The following is a 25,937-nucleotide window of genomic DNA, read 5'->3' as shown; positions in this document are numbered from 1 at the left end:
GCTTCTTGTCATGGTAACTTTAGATGTCATTTTCCAGATGATTAACCACAAGATAAATGGGGGCTCACACCACATAACAGACTGTCATATGAGGGGAAATAAAGTTTTATTGGTTAAGTTAGTAATATATTGAGGAATATGTTTTGCAACAACTAGCATTCATTACTCATATTAAAACAATTCTATAACATTTGTATACTTATTTTTATTGTCCCATTCCAGCTGGAATACATTATTATGAGAAACATTTTTTGTTGTTGTTGTTTTGTTTTTGTTTTTTGTCTTTTCCGTTGACTGCTTTTCCCTACATGCCTAGATTAGTATCTGGCACACGGTGGATGGACGAACTGGAAGAATGTTATTTTTGCATTTTTCTTCTTTGCTCTGATAAGCTCAGAGCATCTCTTCCCCTTGTAGCTCATGGGGTCATGTGGTTAAGTGAGATCTTCAGGAGAGGATTAGGGGTTTGAGATGGGACACAGGGCATGAGGGAAGCCCCAGACAATTTCACCTCTCTTCCCTTCTCCCCTCACCCTGGGAAGAGGGTGCAGAGTGGGCCACAGCCAACCTTACGTCTTTGAACAAACCACAGGTAAACGTCCAGCAGGATTTCACACTCTAAACCAAACGTCCTCCTGGGCACCTATTCCCAGCTTGTAGAGATCTGAACACCTGTAAGAAATTCTCTCATGACAGTCTTATCGGGAGGTCTCCTGCAGTCCTGTGAATATGTTGGCTCACTGCGCAGGGGTCTGCTGCTGCATCAGCTCCTCCTCCAGCAAAGGCCCAGCTGTCTTCCTCTAAGCCTCGGCCCCCAGCAGCCTTCCCGGGGGGAAGGAGCCTTGATCTGCAGACTTGTATGGGCTCTAGTAAGCTATTCCAGCTGGAACAGTGAGGTGTTTGTGGGGTCATTACTGAGCCAGATGTCCCCATCCTTCCATCCTTAATAGATTTAACTGCAAAAGAACACACATTCTCATGGTTATTATTAGTATTAACTTTTTTCCACACTTGTATAATAGCTCACAAAATACTTTCACATGTATTATTCTTGACCCAAGGCCTAGCACAATGCCTACAGAATAGTAGGTACATAATGATATTGCCAAAGAAATTAATAAATAAATAAGATTTTTTTTTTCTTTTAGAGAAAATTTAAGAACTATTGGGTGGGGGTGGTGGGGAAGGACAACATTTGACTTTGAATCTCTTTTTCGTCCTCTGGGGTCATTCTTGAAATTTTCTTTCCTAAAAAAATAAATGCACATTTTTTTCCCTACACATAATCCTTTTTTGATTTTTTTTTTGTAAAACTAGGGCACGTTTAATATCTTTAACACCTAAGTCCTAAAAAATCTATTAGGAGGGATTATAGGTATGTGTAGTGGGTTATATAGAATATAAATTTATTTTTGTCATTATTGTTGCTGTTTCCTCTATTAGAAGGCAGAAGTCATTGCAGAGTATAATTTCTGTGTTCTGGGAGGAATTCCTTGACTGGTCTGTCTTAGTTATGCAAATGTCAGGAAGGAACGACTTCCTTCTTTGGAAGAATATTATCATATCGCCTTACTCTCAGCTTCACCTGAAGCTGACTGCCCCTCCCCATAGCCCTGTGCATTTAGAGCTTCTCCTTTGGGGGAAAGTAAGTCAATTTGCTCTTAAAAGGAAGAGAATTGAGCCCTCCAGTCTTCCTTTTCTGAGATTCACTCCACTTAGCTACTGATGAATAGATGTTTCAGCCTGAGGCTGATTCTGAGGAAAGTCTTAGAGGCCCTGGAGACAATCGCTGAGAGGCCCCGCGCAGCCTAAGCTGGCACCGTGGCTCAGCAGCGAGCCCCCTGTTCCTGAGGGCAGAAACCTGTGGACCTGCCCCTGCCATGAAGTGAGGGGTTCTAAAGCCAGGCCAGTTTAAGCCGACCTAGCTTAACCTTGGGGGTGAAGGAGGTGGAGGGCACCAGCATGCCCAGCAGCCTCACACTGTAGTTTGAAACTCTGTTCCTCCTCCTTCCAATTAGTAAAAGGCGAACACCACATCTGGTGGGAAGTTTGGCAGGGTCTGCAAAGTCACTCTCATTCAGGTGCATGGAAGGAAGCTTTGCAGCAAGTGCTTGTCGAACGCCCAGCTGCAGAGAGTGGGATGTCCTTAGAAGGTGGAGCCTGAGGGGGATCTTTATACCTTCCAGCCAGTACATGTTCAGCGTAGGATTTCCTGGAGACTCTCTTTGTCTCCTACCATCCAGCTTCTATGTGACGAATCATCTACCTCCTCTCTAAAGGTGACTAAAGGTGACTCCTGTTTAACAAAATATCCTGCCAGTTGATGGAGGGGCCACTTGGCTTAGGTCACTTTGCAACATAGATATTATATTAAAGAAAATAAGAATAGTGAGGGTTGTGGCGGAATGTGTAATAGTGGGATCTGTCCTGGCATGTGAAATGGGGAAGTTTTCCTGAGGAAGTGAGGTATGGGATCAGTTTGGTAAAGAGACCCAGACAGAGTGGTTTGCCTTACAGATCCTGAGGACTTAAAAAAGCCACAGGGTGCTGGAGTAGGAGAGAAAGTCTGTGCATATGGCTGGACAGCTATGTTAAGAAATTTTGGATTTATCCAGAGGAAATGGAAATTCAAAGAAGGATGGCCCTGGTTAACTTGCATTTTAAAGAAACACTTTACAACAAAAATATAATTTGGTTATGGTAGGCACAGATGTATGTGTGGGGAGGTAGGGGAGGGAGTAAGCAAAGATGAACGAGTCTAATCAGAGTTCACTACTAAAATCCAGGAAGCAATAGATGATAGCTTGACCACAAGAAGGCTCTAGTTGGAAAGAAGGGAATAGATAAGAGAGAAATATTCAGAAAGAAAAATAATAGGATCATGGTGATTTGATGGAGGTCAGAGAGGGATATGCTAAAAGGAAGAATGCCCCCAGAGCATTCTTACTTGAATTTTAGTTAAATACTAGAACTGAAAACCATTAGCAGGGAAGAGTTGGTGCAAATTTCTCATTAATTACAGAGAAGAAGACATAGTCCAGTTTAAAAAAGGAGTTGTCAGTTGGGCATGGTGGTGCAAACCTGTAATCCCAGCAGCTCTGCAGGCTGAGGTAGGAGGATTGTGAGTTCAAAGCCAGCCTCAGCAAAAGGGGGGCACTAAACTACTTAGTGAGACCCTGTCTTTAAATAAAATACAATATAGGGCTGGGGATGTGGCTCAGTAGTTAAGTGTCCCTGAGTTCAATCCTAATAACAAAAAACAAACAAAAAAATTATCTCTTGACAAGAGTCCAGGTCACCGGCTTATTTTATTACATTTCCTTGACCCAAAGGGGTAGTACCTTCTTTTTCTCACATACTAGCATCCACTTGTAGCTACTAAATGATTTTCTAAAGTATATAAAAGCACACTGGAGTGTTCTTCAACATACTTTTTCTTTGGATCTTCTAAAAATGGTGGATACTTATCTAAGGGATGACACTAGACCATTAATTTATAACTCTCCATATTAATATTAGATATGAATTAATGCTCCACTTCAAAGTCAGAATTTTACATGGCTTAGATCTAAAAAGTTGTATTGTGTATTCATACAATTTAACAAAAACATCACCGAATTTTTAGTTGTATATAATCTTGCTTAACCAGAGTTTAGTTGAACTGATTCTATTTTCCATCTTTTGGGAAAATCTGCATTGCAGAAACTGAGATGTCATTACCACTAAAACTTTAGTATTTCCCTCCTGTTACATGGAATAAATGCCAAGAACTTAACTTTAGAATTCTTTTTTGAATAATTCAGCCGCAAATACAATCTATTATAAGTTTAATCAGGGAAACCTAGGGAAAAATTAAATAGTTGTTTCAATTCAAATGCCATCATTCAGATAAAGGACTGCATAAACATGGACACTTAATTTTATTGAAATTTAAATGAGTTTAGTGCTCATTGGATATAAGGTCTGTTAATTAAGGTATGAGTGCCTTGTAAATCCTGGATAAGAGTGTATTTGCCACATACAGTTGTAGCTGACAACAGTCCTTTGTAGAAAATGAAGAATAAATCTAAACCAATTAAGATACTGTATGTGTAATTACAAATATTGTAAATGAAATGAGGTGACTATGGATTGTGCAGTTGAACATGTGTTAGAATTATATTTCATTAATACTCTGTAACTCTTTGCTGATCACTCTCCCCTGTCCCCTGACTGCAAACTATGCCAATAACTGATCATCTTTTGGACAAGTTAGTTTAACCCCCAAGAAAGAGCTACTATATAAGATACTATGTAAATCTGGTCCTTGTTCACATCCAAGGATGGTGTTTTTGGTGGCTACCTTGTTCAATGTCATGTGTTTAGAGGAGCTTTAGGGATAATAAAATTATGAAAATATTAGAGTACTCATATAATAATCTTGGGAGAGGAAAGACTCAGAAAGGAGTTGTGGTCATGGCAGTTATAATGAAATGTGCAGAGAACACAAAGAGGCTAGCAATTGATTCTAGTGTGGGTCACTGGTATTGCTGAACTGGGTATGCAAGATGGGAGGTCTCTTTCAGATGGTGAAAGGCACTGAAATCACTTCAATGTTAAGTCACTTTCTTGAGAAGCAATTCAAGTCATCTGGATAACTTAGATGCTAAGTACAATGACCTAGAATTGGAAAATAAGTCCCAAGGCTGATTTCTTGTTTTCTCATTGTTGTAATAAAAGATTTTCTTATTCAGTTTTTCTGGGGAGGTACTTTCGTTTTGACTTACAATTTACTATCTGTTAAGGTCAAAGCTGTATGAAATTACATGCTGTGAGCATGCAGATTGTATCTTGTAGAGAAGAACACCTCTTCAGTAGAAAGAAGACTCCAAGCTGCAAATTCTGTGCCTGGAAGTAATGTAACTTGCAAACTTACATCAGCATGTGCTCTTTCTTTGCCTATATACATATATACAGCATTTTGAATTTTGCTTTGTATCAGCTTTACCATCCTGCTGATGTTCTCATTAATGAGTTAAATGTATCTTTAATGTATGTTTATTCCATATTTGAAAACACATTTTTAACTTAATGAAATTACAGTTGAATAAGGCATACACTGGAATTAATCATTTGGTGTCATATTGGACTTGGTCCCCATCCCACCCAACAGAAAGACAGGATGGTGTCACCCTCTTCTTTGCTTCCTCTTCACTCTTTACTTCCTTAGATCTCTGGAGAAATCTCAGGAAATAATCAACCCTTCACCAGGCTTTACAGGACCCTTCCACGCATAGAAGAGTCCCAGAACATGAGCTGATGCAGGTCTGTGTACGGGGGCAGGCACTGATGAAGATAGGAAAGTGACACACATATTTTTGAACTTCCTTTCTTCTGTTGGAGCATCCTCTGCAAAGCATGTTCCTATTGTTAGCTCTAGAAATCAGAATGGGAAACTATCTAAATGGCCCATTCTTATTACTTAGGCTCTATGTTCTCATAAAGTGTTCGTATCTGCACCTAAACTATGGGCTATTATGGTTCCTTATAATTATACATTATAGTGGGATTTGTTTTAGCATATTTGTGCGTGCACACAATATAACAACACAATTGGGTCAATTTTATTCCCTACTAGCTCCCCTTTCCTTTCCCTCTTCCCTCTCCCAGTCCTCTTCCTCTACTGGTCTCTCTTCTATAAAATAAGGATTTTTAGAATGCACTTTAGTATTAAGGTTATAATCCATTTCTTTGTGGGGAGAGTGAACAAATGACAAAGAACAAAAATTGTACAGAATGTATAAACTTCCCAGAAATTCTGTATACTGCTGCCTTTTGTTCCCTGTAAAATAAACGAATGATATATTGACTGAATATCTGTCCCAAGCCTCCACAATATTAATCATTGCATTTTTCATATATGAATAAATATGTATGTTTCATTTCGTCCTATTGGTTGGTTTCCCACTAATGTAGCAAAATACATGAGATAATCAACTTAAAGGGGAAAGATTTATCTTGACTCAAAGTTTTGAAAGTTTCATCTATGGTTGGTTGAACCTTTTGGGTGGAACTGTGGAGAGGTGGCAAGTCATGGCAGGAACACACAGAAGAAAACTGCCTTCTTCATGGTATCTGGGAAGCAAAGAAAGAGAGGAAGGCACAGGGGTATCATATCCACTCAAGGGTGTGTCTCCAGTGACTTAACTTCTCCCACTGGGCCTCACCTTTTAAAGGTTCCACCACCTCCCAATCTCACCACGGGTAGGTGACCAAGTCTTTGGCACATGGGTCTTGGGGGCACACTTCTAAACTGTAACAATCTTGAACCTAGTTTCTGAGGTTCATATCATGTCTTAGACATGGCATGCTACTCATCTTGAAATTTAGAATGGTGTCTTTCTTCATGAAGTATTTTTTCAGTAAGACCCATAAATGATCTCATTCAATTTGAGTGTTAATGTGTTGGCTCACAGCCAGCAAAATTTCTACCTTCTGTTGTGACCTTAGAAGTAAGATAGCCAGCCTCTAATTCAGATTTCTCACTTAAAAAAAAAAAAAAAAAAAAAAAAACCTGAATAAAGAATACCTGATATTTTAATGGGCAAGCATGCAAAAATATTCATTACATGATACATGTACATTTAAATCCTCCCCACTACTACTTTCTTTGTTCTCTTAGACTTCATTTTGCTTAGGGCGCATTTTATTAGCATTTCAATTGGTAACGTACAGTATGCAAATTGGATATGAGAGCTTCTGTTACAAGGGAAAAAAAAAAAAAACAACAATCTAATTTAGGAATCTGATCTCTATTTGCAGTTACTTACCCATGTCACTGCTGCCCAACATGCATCCTTGGCCAGATGCATGATGCCTGCAGAGTACTGTAATACTCAGTTGTTAACTTTATAGTCCACGGTAGCATCAAAGATTGGCAGAGGCAGCCCAGGAGCAGGAGAAGACAGTCAGCTGTGAAGCGGTTAAATGCTTGCCTCCCTCAGGAAGGGCAAAGGAAGGCTTTCTCAGGCAACTACTGACTTCAGAACTTGAATATTTATGCTGCAGAGGAAACCAGACATATATTTACATTTTTAACAGCATGGCTCTATTAGGGATGGACAGGAGGGAGAATAATTTTTAAAAGAAAAATTGGGTAATAAAATCAATACTTCAAAATCGGGCCCAACTCTAGTAGATAATCATCGAAAACAGAAGTCCCTTTGTTCCTACTTGGGCCCAAGAGCTGTTCTAAATACAAGTTTTTCTTGAACCCGTCTTTAGTCTTTGATAACAAGCTTACCACTCTGTTTTCACAGCAACAACGTATGTGACTCTGTCAGAGAATGAGCCGTTCCACATAAGTGAATTTCACAGATAACTGAAGCGTACCACCTCCAGCGCAAACACGTCACAGAAATGAACCATCCTGATGAAAACACTGCTCGGGTGTATTATGTAACACCTGCTGTCTTAAATAGCATATGTCAAGCAATTAAGACTTTTTCTTAATGTAGTCAATATTTCCCCAGAAATGCCAGATGGAACCAATAGTAGAGAAGGAAATAAGGGAAGATTCCAGAACTCTGCCATTGCTGCTGGTCCCGAAATCTCAAGTGTCAATTCAAGGTACTGTCATCTGTGAGGTTCATGGTTCCCTGCTGCAGAGGAATGAAGATGTCACTAAGGTGACTGCTGCCCTATGCCAGGTGATGGGCTGCCACTCTGGCCCCCAGGAAAAGTGAAGGCAGCTGTATTTTTTGCCCCAGGAGGACTAATTGGCTCCGGCTCACTTCCTGTGGTGTCTATAACACCTACCATGGGGGTGGCACCCCTGAAGCTGCTTTTCAGAAGTGGGGAGAACAGTTGTCCTCTCCTTTGAGTTACTGCGCTCCTACGATCTCATAGAGAATTTCTTTCATCCCTTCCTTTCTTTCTTCCTCCCTCCCTCCCTCCCTCCCTCCCTCCCTTCCTTCCTTCCTTCCTTCCTTCCTTCCTTCCTTCCTTCCTTCCTTCCTTCCTTCCTTCCTTCCTTCCTTCCTTCCCTCCTTCCCTCTTTCTCAGGGATTGAATCCAGTGTTATTTAACCAGTGATCCACATCCCCAGCCCTTTTTTATATTTTATTTAGAGACAGAGTCTCATTGAGTTGCTTTAGGACTTCACTAAGTTGCTGAAGCTGGCTTTGAACTGGCGATCCTCCTGCCTCAGCCTCCCAAGCCACAGGAATTATAGGCATGTGCCATGGCACCCAGCAGATTTTCTTAGTAACAGTCCAGAATCATTTTTCTTTAGGAACCGAACCCTAAACAAGTTCCTGGAGATGTGGCTAATGGACAACACCAGCAGCAGACACTATCCATGGGTACCCAAAATAACAGGAGGTGCCACAGTTCTTTTGAAATAGATAATCATATATGCCCCCCCCCCCAGCTCTCCTGATAAGTCCACACATGGCTGTGTGTCAGCGGAACACACTCGAAGCTCAAGGTACTGGAGAAATACCTGAGAATTTCCATTATTATGACAAATTAGCTTTTTACTGCATTGTTAAACAGTTGGGTGCTCAGTTCCTTATTACCAGGCTGTCAAGTGTGAGTGTGTCTGCTTATTTTAGCCCTCCTACTTGTAATTGGCTGTTTTCAATTTATTAAGACTTGACAACACAGCTGACTAAGGTTGGTAGCACTTTGCATAAAACATGAGTCTATAGTAGAAAAATGGTCTTTTTTGCAGTAGTTTTCAACATAATTGGAATCAGGATTTTGGGCAGCATAAGAGAAGTGACCAAAAGTTTCCTAAAACAGTTTTAAAGATCAAGTTTAACTGTGATACAGAGTATTTCATTATAACATCTTACAAAACACCAACAACTACCTGTTTGTTAACCTTTGAGCCATTTAAATCCATAGCCACTGAGTCATTTGTTTTCTTTAGAACCATTCATTTTCACCCAGTCTCTTATATTTTCTCATTTTCTGGTAAATATATGAAATAAATACATGGTTTCACAAAGCTCATATTCGTGGGAAAACACCCACTCAACTTAGCCTTCCAGATGGAAAGCACCTCTGAAGTAGTGTAACTATGGCGCATAAACCTTATGCATTGACACAATGTGGTGGCCTACCTTGAAAAGAACCACAGCAGGGTGCCATGACATACTCATTGGGAACTGTGCTGCTGCTGTTGTGGGCTGCCCCCAGACATCAGAGCTGTGCTTTGTCCTGGTGGTTTCTAGACCTGAGACCTGACCTGCATATTCCATCAGAGGCTAATGCACATACCCTGAAATAGTTCCTTATGTTGCACCTAGGGAAAAAATCTTGTCTTTAGACAAGAGCATACTTAAGATCTCTGAACCCAGCCAGCATATGATATAAAGTCTGAGCCCAGAAGATCCCAGGAGGACTCTGGGACTGCCTGTAGGGCCTCTGATGTCCTTTCAAAGCCACAATCAAAATGAGCTTGATCCCTTCTTTTCCCTTTAGTCTCTCCTGGGCCTTTCTTTCACTTGTTCTGTTTATTTACTTAGTGATAATTAATAATAGTAATACTGTCAGGGTCAAGAGAAGAAAAGTCCATTATCTTTCTTTTCAGATTATCTTCATATAAATCTATCTTTTGACTCACCAGAGTCCATTAAGGGTGTTAAAAAATAAAAGTTAGTTTAAGGGTTTTTCAAGATGGTGGACTAGAGGGTGGCTGCATTTCATGTTGCTCCAGGACTCAGGATTCAAAAGAGGAGATATTGAGAGACTTGGGACCAACTCAAAGCCGCCGGGTGAGTCTCTCCCATTGGGAAGGCGTCCCGGATGGGGTGGTCGTCCTGGAACGCAGGGAACTTTGTGAAGTAGAGCTGCCCGGCGAGACACCCCTCGCCCGCTGGAGCAGTGAACTCGGACAACTGGGAGCATCGTAGAGGAGGCTGCTCAGCACAGCGCCTGGACTTGGAGCAACGACTGGGGCTCTGGGTGGCTGCCCAGGGGAGGAGCTGCAAGGAGAGCTGTTTGGACTCAGAGCGAGCACTCCTGAACACCGGGGCCTGCCCAGAGGAGGAGGAGGAGGAGCGCGGTGGGTCACTTGGACTTGGAGTGACTGCATCAGAGCTCCAGGCAGCTGCTCAGAGGAGGAGGTGAGTGGTGAGTTGTTTGGACTCAAACTGACCACTCCTGAACACCGGGGGGCTGCCCAGAGGAGGAGCGCAATGGGTCGCTTGGTCTTGGAGTGGCCATACCAGAGCTCCAGGCGGCTGCTGGAGGAGGTGTGCAGCGGGTTGCTTAGACTCAGAGCAACTCAGAGCGACCGCACCTGAAAACCCGGGGGGCTACCTGGAGGAGGAGGAGGAGGAACAGGGCGGGTCACTTGGACTTGGAGTGACTGCCCAGGGCTACAGGCGGTTGGTGGGAGGAGGAGGCGCGCAGTGAGTTGCTTGGACTCCTAGCGACCGCACTGGAACACCGGGCGCCTGCCTGGAGGAAGAGGCGTGCGGCGGTTCACTGGGACTCGGAGCGATTGTACCGGGCTCCAGGTGGCTGCTCAGAGGAGGGGCCGCATAGCCAGGCGATTAGGTGCAGAGCAGGGTCCCAGGACCTAAGAGGCTTCTTGGTGGAAGAGCCCCACAGAGACAGGCTTAGGGCGGAGCGAAGGTCCCAGGACTGTGGGCAGATTCTCTGAGGAGAGGCACCCTAAGGAGACTCGTCTGTGAAGGGTGAGGCTCCCAGGCCCAGGAGGTAGGTCCGGGCCCCTGGGAATGTTGCAGAGGAAGACAGCCCAGCCCAGGCATTAGTTGTAGATTGAGGGGAACCTGGAGGAGGGGAATTGACCAGTGAGACCTCCCCACCGGGTGAGTCTTCCCCACCCGGTGAGGTTTTCCCACAAGGACAGTAAAACCAGAGACACAGGCCAAAACAGGCCTTGCCTCAGCCCTCAGCCTAGTTCCCCTTTGGATGACCATTGGTCAACAAGTGGAGGCACCTCTGCCCACTAGCAGGGAATATACCCCACCTGAAGGCCACCACTCCTAGAGAGGCAGCTTCCTTGTGGAGCACCGCACTATCAACTTCCTCCAAGACTTCAGCCTACTGAAGGCTAAGGGGGGATATATATAGAAATCTTCAGGGACATTGTAAGTCAATAGAGGAAATCTGCAATATCTCAGCGGTCCACTGATACCTGAACAATATGAGAAAACAAGGAAAGAAAATGCCGCAAACAAATCTAGATGTTACATCAATAAAACCCAAAGACAGCATGGCAGAAGAAATGACAGAAAAGGAGTTCAGAATGTACATAATTAAAATGATCAGGGAAGCAAACGATGAGATGAAAGAGCAAATGCAGGCATTGAATGATCGCACCAATCGACAGTTAAAAGAGCAAATGCAGGAAACAAAAGATCATTTTAATAAAGAGTTAGAGATATTGAAAAAAAACCAAACAGAAATCCTTGAAATGAAGGAAATAATAAACCAAATTAAGAACTCCATAGAAAGCATATCCAGTAGGATAGAACACCTGAAGACAGAACCTCAGACATTGAAGACAAAATATTTAACCTTGAAAACAGAGTTGACCAAACAGAGAAGATGGTAAGAAATCATGAACAGAATCTCCAAGAACTATGGGATATCATGAAAAGGCCAAATTTAAGAATTATTGGGATTGAGGAAGGCCTAGAGAAACAAACCAAAGGAATGAACAATCTATCAATGAAATAATATCAGAAAATTTCCCAAATCTGAAGAATGAAATGGAAAACCAAGTACAAGAGGCTTATAGGTCTCCAAATACACAAAATTACAACAGACCCACACCAAGGCACATTATAATGAAAATGCCTAACATACAAAATAAAGACAGAATTTTAAAGGCCATGAGAGAAAAGAACCAAATTACATTCAGGGGGAAACCAATACAGATATCAGCAGATTTTTCAATCCAGACCCTAAAAGCTAGAAGGGCCTGGAACAACATTTTTAAAGCCCTGAAAAAAAATGGATGCCAACCAAGAATCTTATACCCAGCAAAACTTACCTTCAAATTTGACGATGAAATAAAATCCTTCCATGATAAACAAAAGCTAAAAGAATTTACAAAAAGAAAGCAGCATTACAGAATATTCTCAGCAAAATATTCCATGAAGAAGAGATGAAAAACAAAGAAGCAAATCAGCAAAGGGAGGAATTATCCTAAAGGAATTGTCAAATAAAGGAGGAACCAAGTCGTGTCAAATAAATAAATAAATAAATAAAATAAAAAAATGAACCAAATGACTGGGAATACAAATCATATCTCAATAATAACCCTGAATATTAATGGCCTGAATTCATCAATCAAAAGACATAGACTGGCAGTTGGATTAAAAAGAAAAATCCAATAATATGTTGCCTGCAAGAGACTCACCTCATAGAAAAAGATACCCATAGACTAAAGGTGAAAGGATGGGGAAAAACATACCATGCACATGGACTCAGCAAAAAAGCTGGAGTATCATCCTCATTTCAGATAATGTGGACTTCAAGCCAAAGTTAGTCAGAAGGGATAAAGAAGGTCATTTCATACTGCTTAAGGGAACCATAAATCAGCAAGATATAACAATCATAAACATCTATGCCCCAAACAGTGGCTCATCCACGTATGTCAAACAAATCCTTCTCAATTCCAGAAACCAAATAGACCAAAACACAATAATACTAGGTGATTTTAACACACCTCTCTCACCACTGGACAGATCTTCCAGACAAAAATTGAACAAAGAAACCTAGATCTCAATAACACAATCAATAATTTAGACTTAACGGACATTTATAGAGTATACCATTCAACCAAGAGCGAATACACTTTCTTTTCAGTAGCACATGGATCCTTCTCTAAAATAGACCATATATTATGCCACAAAGCTAATGTTAGCAAATACAAGAAGATAGAGACACTACCTTGTATTCTATCAGATCATAATGGATTGAAGTTAGAAATTAATGAAAGAGTAAAAAACAGAAACTACTCCAACACCTGGAGATTAAACAATATGCTATTATATGATGAATGGATAACAGAAGATATTAGGAAGGAAATTAAAAAATTCTTAGAGGTAAATGAGAACAAAGAAACATCATATCAAAATATCTGGGACATTATGAAAGCAGTACTTAGAGGAAAATTTATTTCATGGAGCGCATTTAATAAAAGAAGTAAAACTCAACAAATAAATGACCTAACACTATAGCTCAAAGCCCTGGAAAAAGAAGAACAGACTAGCATCAAAAGTAGTAGAAGACAGGAAATAGTTAAACTCAGAGCTGAAATCAGTGAAATTGAAACAAAAGAAACAATACAAAAAATTGACAAATAGTTGGTCCTTCGAAAAAATAAACAAAATTGATAAACCTTTAGCCACACTAACAAAGAGAAAGAGGGAGAAAACCCAAATCACTAAAATTCGGAATGAACAAGGAAATATCACAACAGACATGATTGAAATACAAAACATAATTAGAAGCGATTTTGAAAATCTATACTCCAATAAAATAGAAAATTTCGAAGACATCAACAGGTTTCTAGAGACATATGAATTGCCTAAACTGAACGAGGAGGACATACACAATTTAAATAGACCAATTTCAAGTAATGAAATAGAAGAAGTCATCAAAAGCCTACCAACAAAGAAAAGTCTGGGACCAGATGGGTTCTCAGTCGAGTTCTACAAAACCTTTAAAGAAGAGCTCATTCCAATACTTCTGAAAGTATTTCATAAAATAGAAGAGGAGGGAACCCTCCCAAAATCATTCTATGAAGCCAATATCACACTGATACCTAAACCAGACAGAGACAAATCAAGGAAAGAAAATTTCAGACCAATATCCTTAACGAACATTGATGCAAACATTCTCAACAAAATTTTAGCAAATCGCATACAAAAACATATTAAAAAGATAGTGCACCATGATCAAGTGGGTTTCATCCTAGGGATGCAAGGTTGGTTCAACATCAGGAAATCAATAAATGTAATTCACCATATCAAAAGGCAAAGTCAAGAATCACATGATTATTTCAATAGATGCAGAAAAAGCATTTGATAAAATACAGCATACCTTCATGCTCAAAACACTGGAAAACATAGGGATAGTGGGAACATTCCTTAACATTGTAAAGGCCATTTATGCTAAGCCCATGGCTAATATCATTCTAAATGGTGAAAAACTGAAAGCATTCCCCCTAAAAACTGGAACAAGGCAGGGATGCCCTCTTTCACCACTTCTATTTAACATCGTTCTTGAGACTCTAGCCAGAGCAATTAGACAAACCAAAGAAATTAAAGGGATACGAATTGGAAAAGAAGAACTCAAACTATTCCTGTTTGCTGATGACATGATTATATATTTAGAGGAACCTGGAAATTCCACCAGAAAACTCTTAGAACTCATAAGTGAATTTAGTAATGTAGCAGGTTACAAGATCAATGCTCATAAATCCAATGCATTTTTATACATAAGTGATGAATCTTCAGAAAGAGAAATTAGGAAAACTACCCCATTCACAATAGCCTCGAAAAAAATAAAATACTTGGGAATCAATCTCACAAAAGAGGTGAAAGACCTCTACAATGAGAACTACAGAACACTAAAGAAAGAAATTAAAGAAAACCTTAGAAGATGGAAAGATCTCCCATGTTCTTGGATACGAAGAATTAATATTATCAAAGTGGCCATACTACCTAAAGTGCTATACAGATTCAATGCAATTACAATTAAAATCCCAATGACGTACCTTACAGAAATAGAGCAAGCAATTATGAAATTCATCTGGAAGAATAAGAAACCCAGAATAGCTAAAGCAATCCTTAGCAGAAAGAGTGAAGCAGCGGGTATCGCAATACCAGACCTTCAACTCTACTACAAAGCAATAGTAACAGAAACGGCATGGTATTGGTACCAAAATAGAAAGGTAGATCAATGGTACAGAATAGAGGACACGGACACAAACCCAAGTAAATACAATTTTCTCATACTAGACAAAGGGGCCAAAAATATGCAATGGAGAAAAGATAGCCTCTTCAACAAATGGTGCTGGGAGAATTGGAAATCCATATGCAACAGAACGAAACTAAACCCATATCTCTTTCCATTCACGAAACTAAACTCAAAATGGATTAAGGACCTCGGAATGAGACCAGAGACCCTGCAGATTATCAAAGAAAAAGTAGGTCCAGATCTTCAACATGTCGGCTTGGGACCAGACTTCCTTAACAGGACTCCCATAGCACAAGAAATAAAAGGAAGAATCAATAACTGGGATAGATTCAAACTAAAAAGCTTTCTCTCAGCAAAGGAAACTATCAGCAATGCAAAGTAAGAGCCTACAGAGTGGGAGAATATCTTTGCCAATCATACTTCAGATAGAGCGCTAATCTCCAGAATCTATAAAGAACTCAAAAAACTCTACACCAAGAATACAAATAATCCAATCGACAAATGGGCTAAGGAAACGAACAGATACTTCACAGAAGAAGATCTACAGCAATCAACAAACATATGGAAAAATGTTCAACATCTCTAGTAATAAGAGAAATGCAAATCAAAACCACCCTAAGATTTCATCTCACCCCAATTAGAATGGTGATTATCAAGAATGCAAGCAACAACAGGTGTTGGCAAGGATGTGGGGAGAAAGGTACACTCATACATTGCTGGTGGGGCTGCAAATTAGTGCAGCCACTCTGGAAAGCAATGTGGAGATTCCTTAGAAAGCTTGGAATGGAACCACCATTTGACCCAGCTATCCCACTCCTTGGCCTATACCCAAAGGACTTAAAATCAGCATACTACAGAGATACAGCCACATCAATGTTCATAGCTGCTCAATTCACCATAGCCAGATTGTGGAACCAACCTAGATGTCCTTCAATTGATGAATGGATAAAGAAACTGTGGTATATATATACCATAGAATATTACTCAGCCATAAAGAATGATAAAATTATGGCATTTGCAGGCAAATGGATGAAATTGGAGAATATCATGCTAAGTGAGATAAGCCAATCTCAAAAAGCCAAAGGACGAATGATATCGCTAATAAGTGGACGATGATTCATAATTGGGGGAGGGAGCGGTTAGTGTTAGGGTTAGAGTTAGGGTTAGGGAGGGGGGCAAGAATGGAGGAAGGAAGGACTGTATAGAGGGAAAGGAGGGGTGGGAGGGGTGGGGGGAAGGGAAAAAATAACAGAATGAATCAAACAACATTACCCTATGTAAATTTATGATTACACAAATGGTATGCCTTTACGCCATGTACAGAGAAACAACATGTATCCCATTTGTTTACAATAAAAAAAAATTAAAAAAAAAGAAAAAAAATAAAAGTTAGTTTAAGACTATTCATTTAAAAAAATTTGGTGCATTGTGATTATACATAAAAGTGGGGTTCATTGCTATATATCTGCACATGCACACAATATAACAATACAATTTGGTCAGTTTCATTTCCTGTATCTCCTCTTTCCCTCGTCTCTTCCTTTCTCCTGGTAGTCTTCCTCTGCTCTGCTGGTCGCCACTTCTCTTTCCCTAATTTGTGTTGTCCTTTTTTCTCTTTAGTGTTCACATAGGAGAGAAAGAATGTGACCATTTTCTTTCTGAGTTTGGCTTCATTGGCTTAATATAATGCTCTCAAGTTGTATCCATTTTCCTGCAAATGACAATTTCATTCTTCTTTATGATGGAATAAAACTCCATAGTGACTATATAATACCTTCTCTTTATCCATTCAGCTCCTGATGAACTCTTTGGCTGGTTTCGTAGTTTGACTACTATGAACAGGGTGTGTCTATATTGCTATGGGGTAAACCCTGAGGAGTGGTAGAGCTGAGTCTTTTGGTGGTTCCATTCCTAGTCTTTGAAGGAACCTTCATGCTGTTTTCCACAGTGTAAAATGTTGTTTTCCCCCATATCCTTGCCAGCATTTATTATTATTTCTATTTTTGATGTCTGCCCTTCTGACTGGAGTGAGATGAAATAGTTTAGCTTTGATGTGCAGTTCCCTGATTGCTGAACATACTGAACATTGTTTTCATATTTTTTTTGCCATTTGTATTTTCTTCTTTGGAAAATTATGTGTTTAGTTAATTTGCCCACTAGTGATCGGTTATTTGTTTTTTGGTGTTAAGCTCTCTGATTTTTTAAAATATATTCTGGATATTAATCCTCTGTCAGAAGTGTAGCTAGCAAAACTTTTTCTCCCATTCTGTAGGTTCTTTCTTCATGCTCTTAATTGATTCCTTTGCTGTGCAAAAGATTTACTTTGATGCCAATCCATTTATTAATTCTTAGTATTATTTTCAGAGTTTAAGAAGTCCTAATGAGGAATTGTTGCCTGTGTCTAATGTTGGAGTGTGCTTTCTTGTAGCAGTTGCAGTATCTCTGGTTTAATTCTTGGGTATTTGATCTATTTTGAGTTAACTTTTATGCAGGGTGAGAAGTAGGGATATAGTTTCATTTTTCTACATGTGAGTAACCAGTTTTCCCAGCACCATTTGTTAAAGAGGCTGTCTTTTCTCCAATGTGTGTTTTGGTAACTGTGAAGGATCAAATGACTGTATCTATGTGGATTTGTCTCTGTGTCTTCTGTTGTGTTCCATTGGTCTATGTGTCTGTTCTTACCAGTACCATGCAGTGTTTATTACTCTAGCTCTGTAGCATAATTCAAAGTTGATTTTAAAAGGCCTATTTTCTCTGGATTCCCACATATTCCAAAAAAGGAACTGAAGGTATACAACTTTCATGTCTCAATATTTTCTCCCATACTAGGGAGAATTGTATGAATGAATTTACTGATGGTTATTGTTGCTGTTATTAATTTCCTGGAGCTTCTGTAACAGATGGCCAAAATTGGGCAGATTAAAACAATAGAAATTTATTGTGGCACACTTCTGACATCTAGCAGTTCAAGGTCAAGGTGTCAATAGCTTCCTCTGAAGGCTCTGAGAGAGAACGCTGCCTTGTCTTTCTCTAGCTGCTGGTGAATCCCAGCAGTCCTTGATGCTCCCTGGCTTGTAGCTGCATCTCTCCAATCTTTTGACTCTTTGGTCACTGGCCTTCTTCCTCATGTGTCTTCTCTGCATTGGTCCTTTTGATTCCATGCTGAAAGTACTTCTGCTGGTTAAAAATTCTCAAAAACCTTACCCATTGCCTGTGAAATCTACAGGGACCTATGCCATCAGACAGAGGGTCCTTCACAGATTTTTCCTTGATAATGCTATTTCTGTTCCTGGCTTCTGTTCAGATGGATGATTGACTCCATTATTCACAGGCCTCTTCTACCCGATAAAAGGTTTTCCAGCCACACACAGTGCAAGGTTGGGAATTCAGTTCATGTTGTCATTAGCCACTTGTAGGATGAGTCTTTGTTTTTCAGAACTATCAGCCACACTTCTCATTTCAGCTGAAGGAGATGAACATTTCCTTGGGGGCAGACAGGGGCTTACAGGTAACGTATTCTGCAGTTGAATTGGGTATTGAAGCACCAAGCGCTTCCTTTCTTTTTTCCCACTTTTTCTAATGAAGTTAAGAGTAATGAGCCACTTCCATTATTATATTCATTAAATAGACAAGAATAGTCTAAGATATCAAATTTAGAGTCACCCAGAACCCCACCTTTCAAATATACTCAATTAGAGGTATTCAATGGTGATATTTTGTGCAGCCCTATTGACACACGTTATGGACAGAACATTGAGATCATCCTTCCTCATTGAGAGTTGAATCTCTAATCATGCTGTGACTGACTTGGAGTAACTGCTTAAATTTAAGTGAGGTTATAAGGGTGGAACCTTGATTCAATAGATCAGGGTTCTCTCTGTGCATATGCACCAGGGAAAGGCCGTAGGAAGACTCAGAAATTTGTTCTTCACACGTGAGGAGGAGTCACCTTCTCAGGAATCAAGTCAGTTGGAACCTCCATCTTGGAATTCTGTTCTCCAGAACTGTGCAAATGTGAATTTTTGTTGTTAAGTCACTCCATTTATGGTGTATTATTGTGATAGCCCAAGTGATTAGTACACCACTCCATTCCATGGAACATCAGTGCCTTCTGTACCACTGGAAATAGAGTTAATCAGGCCTTTAAATCTAATTGATTAATGAACCAATTTTTAGAATCCCTAGAGCCAATTTAGAAAACCCATGCTTAAGATTCTGTTCTTCTGGAATCACTCTTGGTACCAAAATATGTATAGTCAGAGTTTTGTGAAGAAACAGAAGCAATGGAAGTTATAGATGTAAAAAAAGATTTATGTCAAGGTATTTATGTCATGCAATTGTAAGGGACGGCAAGTCGGGACTTGCAGGATAGACAAGCAGGTGGAAACTCTTGGGTAGGACTTGACATCATAATCTGGAGGCAAAATTTCTTCTTTCTTGAGGAAACTTTGCTTTTGACTGGACAAGATCATATTATTGAAAATAATGTCCTTTATATAGATAACCTTCAATTAAATTCAACTCATTGCAGATATTAAACACTTCTACAAAATATGTTCAAGGCAACATCCAGATTAGTGTTTGATTTACTAACTAAAATATTAGCCTGTTTTCTGTCATAACAAAATATCTGAAGCTTGGTAATATATAAAAAGAAAAGAGGTATATTTAGCTCACAGTTTTGGAGGCTGAAAGTTCAAGATCATGCAATCTCATCAATTTGGCGTCTGATGAGGGACTCCTTGTCTATACCACATCAGGGCAGGTGGATAATGATGTAGCTGGAAACCAGAAAAGGCCAAGGGGGGGTCTGGTCTTGTTTTTTTTTTTTTTTTTTCTTTTCTTTCATTCTTTTTTTTTTTTTTTTTTTTTTTTCTCCTAATAAGAACCCTCTTGAAAGTACCAGAGTCCTGTGAGAATGAGGTTGATCTCTTCTGGAGGAAAACCCTTGATGACCTGGCCATCTCCCACGAGGTCCAACCTCTTAGAGGTCCTATTGATACCGCCGTTTACCGGTGACGAGTTCTGCTCCCTCTAACGTTGAAGATTGAACACTAGAGAAGCACGCCAAGGCGAGCAGATTAAGCAGGTTTTATTTAAAGGTAAGAATACAGACATCTCCTGGCAGGAAGAAGGGGGCCATGGCTGATGTTCTAAAGTCTCAAGAAGTGAGCAAGCACAACCTCCATCTTTTATAGGTTAAGGTCTCTTTTGTTCTCCAGTTCTGTCCCCACTTATCTCTCCTTCCTGCCTAAGTGAATAGGCCTGGTTTTGCATTAAGTGAGAAGCCTTGGGCAGGGGGAGGGCCAAGGTGATTCAGGCAGATAAGGGTCCAGGGGGCATCAATTAGCAGCTCCTTGCTTGCAGTCCTTGATAAGGGCAGGTAAATTTGGTAATCAATGAGCTGCAGAGATCCTTGACATTCCATTCTCCCAGGGGCAGTCTCCAACTTCCAGAGGCAGATGGCTTCATTTCCTGGATTTGACCCATCCCCTATTTCTACACTAACTGCCTGTCCTTAATTCTGGCTTCACTATCACCTAACATCACCACACTGGGGATCAGGTTTTCCACACATGGACCTGTAGGGACAAGCTACATCTAAACCATGGCCTGTGGTCACCAAAGCCTGTGCCAATTGACACATGTCAGTATGCAGAGCAGAGCATCAGGGTGTCCAGGAAAGAATGGGCTCAGCCAGGCTTCTCCCGGCAATGACAGGGTACTGCTCTTGTTCCAAGTATGGAGGATCACAAAGGTCCTCAGTGACAAAACTCAGGTCTATGACCTCTGCACTCACCCTCAATACCACAGCAAGAAGACAGGGAGTGGCTGTGCGCATACATTGACTTCTTACTTTTTCTCTTGTTTTTGGAACTCAGGGGCACTTAACCACTGAGCCACATCCCCAGTCCTATTTTGTATTTTATGTAGAGCCAGGGTCTCACTAAGTCGCTTAGCACCTTCCTGTTGCTGAGACTGCCTTTGAACTCATGATCTTCCTGCCTCAGCCCCCTGAGCTGCTGGGATTATAGGCACGCACCACTGCACCCAGTAACATTGACTTCTTTCTTAAAAATTGTTTTAGAGCTTTTTTCACTTAACTACATGGTCAAGGGATTTAGAAAAAGAATGTGGCAAACAGCAAAAATCCCCATGAGTGGTTTCTTTAGCAAGCATATCCCTGATTCTAGCTAAACAGTCCTGCTGGCTTTCCACTATTACATCTCTGCAGAAATTTTTGGTTTAACAAGCCCTACGTATGCTCCTTTTCAAAGCTCTGTCCTGCTAACACGACTACTTTGTTAATGGCACATATGTTATTGATTTCTTCTGAAGGACTATGGGTGATCATTGGAAGGCTTTTAATGCATTGGCGCTAAGCTCCCCAGAATACCTGTCCCTGGGTTCCTATTATACTTTACCTTCCTACAGTACATTTACCTTCAAAGAGCTTTCACAGACACTTCTCATTAGGTTCCCCTTACTTTCCTAAGACTCTGTTCCAGGTCTCTCTCCCTCTCCCTCCCTCTCCTCTTTTTCTCTTCTCTCTCACTCATTCCTCCTCCCAGCCTCTCTCTTGACTTCTAATGCTTTTTACCTATCAGCCTCCGTATTCTGCCTCCTTTATGTCTTTCCTAGTTTCTTCTATTACTTTTAAGTCGAACATTTTTCTTATTAGCAACTATTGGTTTAGTTTTCTGAATATATTATTTTAAAGTGTCTGAGTAAATGGTGTATGCTTTAATTTGAAACTAAGTTAATAATATTTCATTGATCTCAGTTTTTCTTGCTGTGGCTGCCACCTCGTCTTGTAGTAGTCATAGAGTAGCCTTCCGTTTCATCTGGGCTCAAATCTGTTCTTTTCAGGCGAGACCAGGGCTGTTTTTCTCCTGGGCACAGTAGGCACAGAGCTTAGAGTCCATGACAATTTTAAGAAACCCACAAAATATTTTAACTTCTTTTAATATTGGAAGAAAAAAATAAACACAGTCCAGGCTGGCTTATATTCATATTTATGGTGATAGGATGACATTTCTGCTTATCTATGTTTTATGGAAGAAGGGGCCCACAAAGATGCCTAAGGTCCAAGGAAGATATAACGAAGCCCTGGATGAAACAAAACACACAGGCAGGACTGAATTATTCTTTCTAAAACTCTTGTGATCCTCTTTTGCATTTAGGATAAAGACCCTCCATGTAAAAGAATCCTAAGTCCTCAAACTCATTTTAAATGTTTCTCTTTCAAAGGCACCTTTCTATGAAATCTGCACCGTCAGCTTCCGGACACCTAAGCTTTCCCTCCGCCCCAGGTCCCCCCTTCAGGAACATTCTCCCTAGGATGGTCTTGGTCTTCACCTGCCCATTCTTCAGGCTTCAGTTTCAGTGTTTCTCCTTTAGGTAATGCCTTTCTTCCACTTGGTCTAAATTGGAGCCCCTTTTCCTAATCCCTGAACTGCATTTGAATGCTGGGTATCGATCACTTAGCTATTGACAATGACTAGCTTGCTATTTGCTCTTCTGCTTCACATTGTGGTCCAGGAAGGAAGGGACACTGCCCACCTTGGTCTCTGTCACACTGAGTGCCCAGACCCCTGCAGCCTTAAAAACACGAATAAAGCTGAAAATTGTTAAAGAAAAAGAAACTAAAATCTCATCATACTTCAATTTCTGTACCATAGCTTCTGATTTTCATTTACTTTTCCTCTATTGTTAGAGAAGGTACGAAACTCTGCAACTGTGAGCTGACAGCTCATCTGCAGACTTGAGAACACATGGATTCAAAATTCAAAATGCTCAAAAGTGAGTTTTAAAATTTTATTATTTTTAGTTGAATCTCTAGTATAATTGAATTATATCTGTGCTTTTGAGAGAGAGAGAAAGAGAGAAAACAAAGGTCCTAAGGATCTGGGGCCTGAGAAACACTGTTTTCTACAACGACATTATCAATGCAAGCTTTTTCCAAATAAAAGCTCTGATGTGATGTGCACCATGGCCCATGCCTGTAATCTCAGTGGCTCTGGAGGCTGAGGCAGAGGATCGTGAGTTCAAAGCCAGCCTCAGCAACCTAGTGAGGCCCTGAAGCAACTTAGAGAGACCCTGTCTCTAAATAAAATGTATTTAAAAAGGGCTGAGGATGTGGTTTAGTGGTTAAGCATAGTTGGATTCAATACCTGGTCAAAAACAAAAACAAAACAAACAACAATAAAAACAATTATTACCTAAGAACTTCCCTGATGTTTATCTTTTACTGAAAGGGACTATAACTTTAGATAGAGGCTGATTTGACCAATCAAATCAATGTGAGCCAGCCTCCTCACTGAGAAACATCAGGTAAGAAAACTGCGGTGATTTTAGGTAAACCAACGGTTTTGTTTGGTTTTGGATTTGCTTTGGGTCAATTACTTAAGCGAGCGCCTCTCTTTAGAGGAAGGGTATAAGCAATTTTTTCCTTATGAATTCCTGCTTGGTGACTGAGCAGCTTGACCAAGTAAAGTGGCTTCACTTTAAGCAATGCATGGATGAATATCCATGAGAAAATGTCTTCCCCACTAGGGGCATCTTGGACCTTCTTCTCTGCTTTAAAGACAAAGGTTTTCTGGTCTTGACAGCTGGAGAGTAAGCTAGGGAGAAGCTCAGTTTGCAACATAGCAGAGAAAACTAAAGGAAAAGACCAAAGGGGTTTCTCTGGTGGAAGCTATTAACTTGGTGAAAAGATTTCAAAGAATGTTTTTGAACATTACTATGACCTTAATTTATTTCTCTGTCCTTTGAAAGGAAGTTTTGTCTCTAAAACAAAAGGCCAGGATTAATCTCAAACCTGTTGTGATGATACAAACCGGAAATCTGCTTTATCTACAGAAAGCCCACATCAATTTGTACTACATCATGAAGTTAAGTGCTGGGGATGTGGAACTTTTAGGAAAAAGACCAAATAATAAATGCTGTGACAGTTCTCAGGGGCTATTCTCAGGGACAATAATGCCTGAAGCTATAGAAAGAAACCATTTATTCAGGACAGACACAGATCTAAAGTTTCTTTTGCAAGGAGGGAGCTGTGAGTTAGGGAACTTCTCTTCCCAAGATGAGCTAGGTCACCTTAAGCATGGTGATTTGGCTTTCCGACTCAAGAGTAAAGGATTTTTCTCTTGGTCATGTAGTTCCTTATGTGTTTCTGCCCATGTTAAGTTTAGATTAAAATATAATTCCAAGTCAAAGTCAATTACTTATGAAAAATCTATTCAACAACACAAAAACTCAACCAATGCAATGGACAATGATTTTGAAAATATTGACCTTATTTCTATTATGAACATCTCTGAAGAACTCAATAATGTAATGATATTATTTATTACTTTGTCTATAAGGAAGTTGATAATCCTAAGACCATAATGGGTAATATTTATTAAGCACTAGACATATGCTAAGTATGCCCACTATTGATAGAGTTTGAAAATAAACTATGCTTGTGAAGCATGGTATCTTAGGCAATGCACATTATTGCCTTCTTTGAAAAATGAAGTAAATGCTTCTCCCTACTGATTAGATCTGTGGAAATAAGCAATTCATGGGGACTCAGTTTCCTCATCTGTGAAATAATAAAATGAGGATTCAGAGTGAGGCCTGGACTATATTACCTCTAAATTGCCTTCCAGCTCAATCATTTTATGATTCTAAGTAACATGTCTTCATTCCAACCTAAATTTTTCTCATCAATAAAACACTTAGCTGCTCATTTTACAAATATAACTTAAGCATCATAAGCCAGTGCTGCTAGGAAAGCAACAAGAACCTAATTTTGTGAAAGTGAACAAAAGTATTCAAATTTGACATATTGCTTTTCCAAGTATCAATAAAGAATCAGACAGTATATAATTCCTCACTCTTCACCGATCACAGAATAAGAAAGTACATTGCAGGCTGCTTTTCTCTTCCCAATTATTGCTTAAATCTGTGGCAAAAAAAAAAAAAAAAGTCCCTTTGAAAGAATAAGTTAGCAACCTCTCTATGTGTTTTCTTCAAATAACTATGTATTTTAAACAAAGGACCTGCAATAAATGTTACTCATAGACTTAGGTGAACACTCTAGTTCATTAAAGTAAGAGCTATTTTTAGAACAACAGACTGTGTTACAGAAAATATGCACCTGGCCCTTTAAAATCTCTATATTGTAAAATGCCAGATTATTCTATGAGCTGTAGAGATCTCAATCTTGGTGGGTGAAGAAAACAGACAGTGAGGATCTGACTGCAGTAACCTGGGAGAAATGGAAATTACAGACGGAGAAGACTATTTCTGTGCTAAATAGGTTAATTTTGGCAGAGAGACTTTCTCTGATCTAGTTAAATTAATGAAGCTTTCACTGAATTAAACGTAGTTGGTGAGCTTTGCTATGGCTTTGGAGGCTGGCAGAGTTCTGCCAACAAAAGACACTTGAACTATTTGAAAGAAAGAGAATGAGCATCTCTTGAATAATCAGACATTGCTTTAAGAAATATTAAATGTCTAAATGAACAGAACTAAGAAAATGAACATGTATTTTAATAACCAGGAAAAATTTTTTAGAACTTGATAAAATGCTTTTCTTATTTTTTTCCCTTCAGCTTTTACCATAAATATTGAATAACAAAAAATGAGAACAAGTAGAAGAAGGGGAGAAACAGTTGGCAATTTATGCCTCAATTATATACAACCTGAGAGGTAAGAGTTGCCACAATTATATAAAACCTAAAGGGGAAAGTCGTGTGTAGTGACCTCTAATATTTCTCTTTCTAGAATTTGTCTCTTGCTGAGCAAACATGTGCATAAGCAGCCGGTCCGTGAGCATGGATCTCGAACAATAAAAGGCCCAACAGAGGCTTGGTTCTAAGCAAAATCGTGGCATCAGTGTTAACCTGGACTCCTCTGTCAACCTCTTCCCCCAAATCCAGTTATGGCTACCCCTGCTGCTCATGAATCCCTCCTTCCCACCCGTCACCCTGGCTTCC

The 25,937-nt window shown here is 39.9% G+C and overlaps 1 protein-coding gene across 1 annotated transcript in view; it reads left to right on the top strand.

Moving 5' to 3' along the window:
• LOC306668058 (uncharacterized protein) overlaps positions 1-25,595 on the top strand; it is a 247,591-nt gene extending 221,996 nt beyond the window's left edge. The window contains exon 4 of the mRNA XM_079151094.1: positions 25,554-25,595. Within this exon, the coding sequence (XP_079007220.1) occupies positions 25,554-25,572 (19 nt within the window). The 3' untranslated portion in view covers positions 25,573-25,595. The remainder of the gene's footprint in view (positions 1-25,553) is intronic.
• The last annotated feature ends 342 nt before the right edge of the window (positions 25,596-25,937 follow it).

The sequence above is a fragment of the Sciurus vulgaris genome (genome assembly GCF_902686455.1).
Source record: "Sciurus vulgaris genome assembly, chromosome: 8".
Lineage (NCBI taxonomy): Eukaryota > Metazoa > Chordata > Mammalia > Rodentia > Sciuridae > Sciurus > Sciurus vulgaris.
Note: the sequence above shows the minus strand (reverse complement) of the source record. Positions and strands in the feature narration are given on the sequence as shown.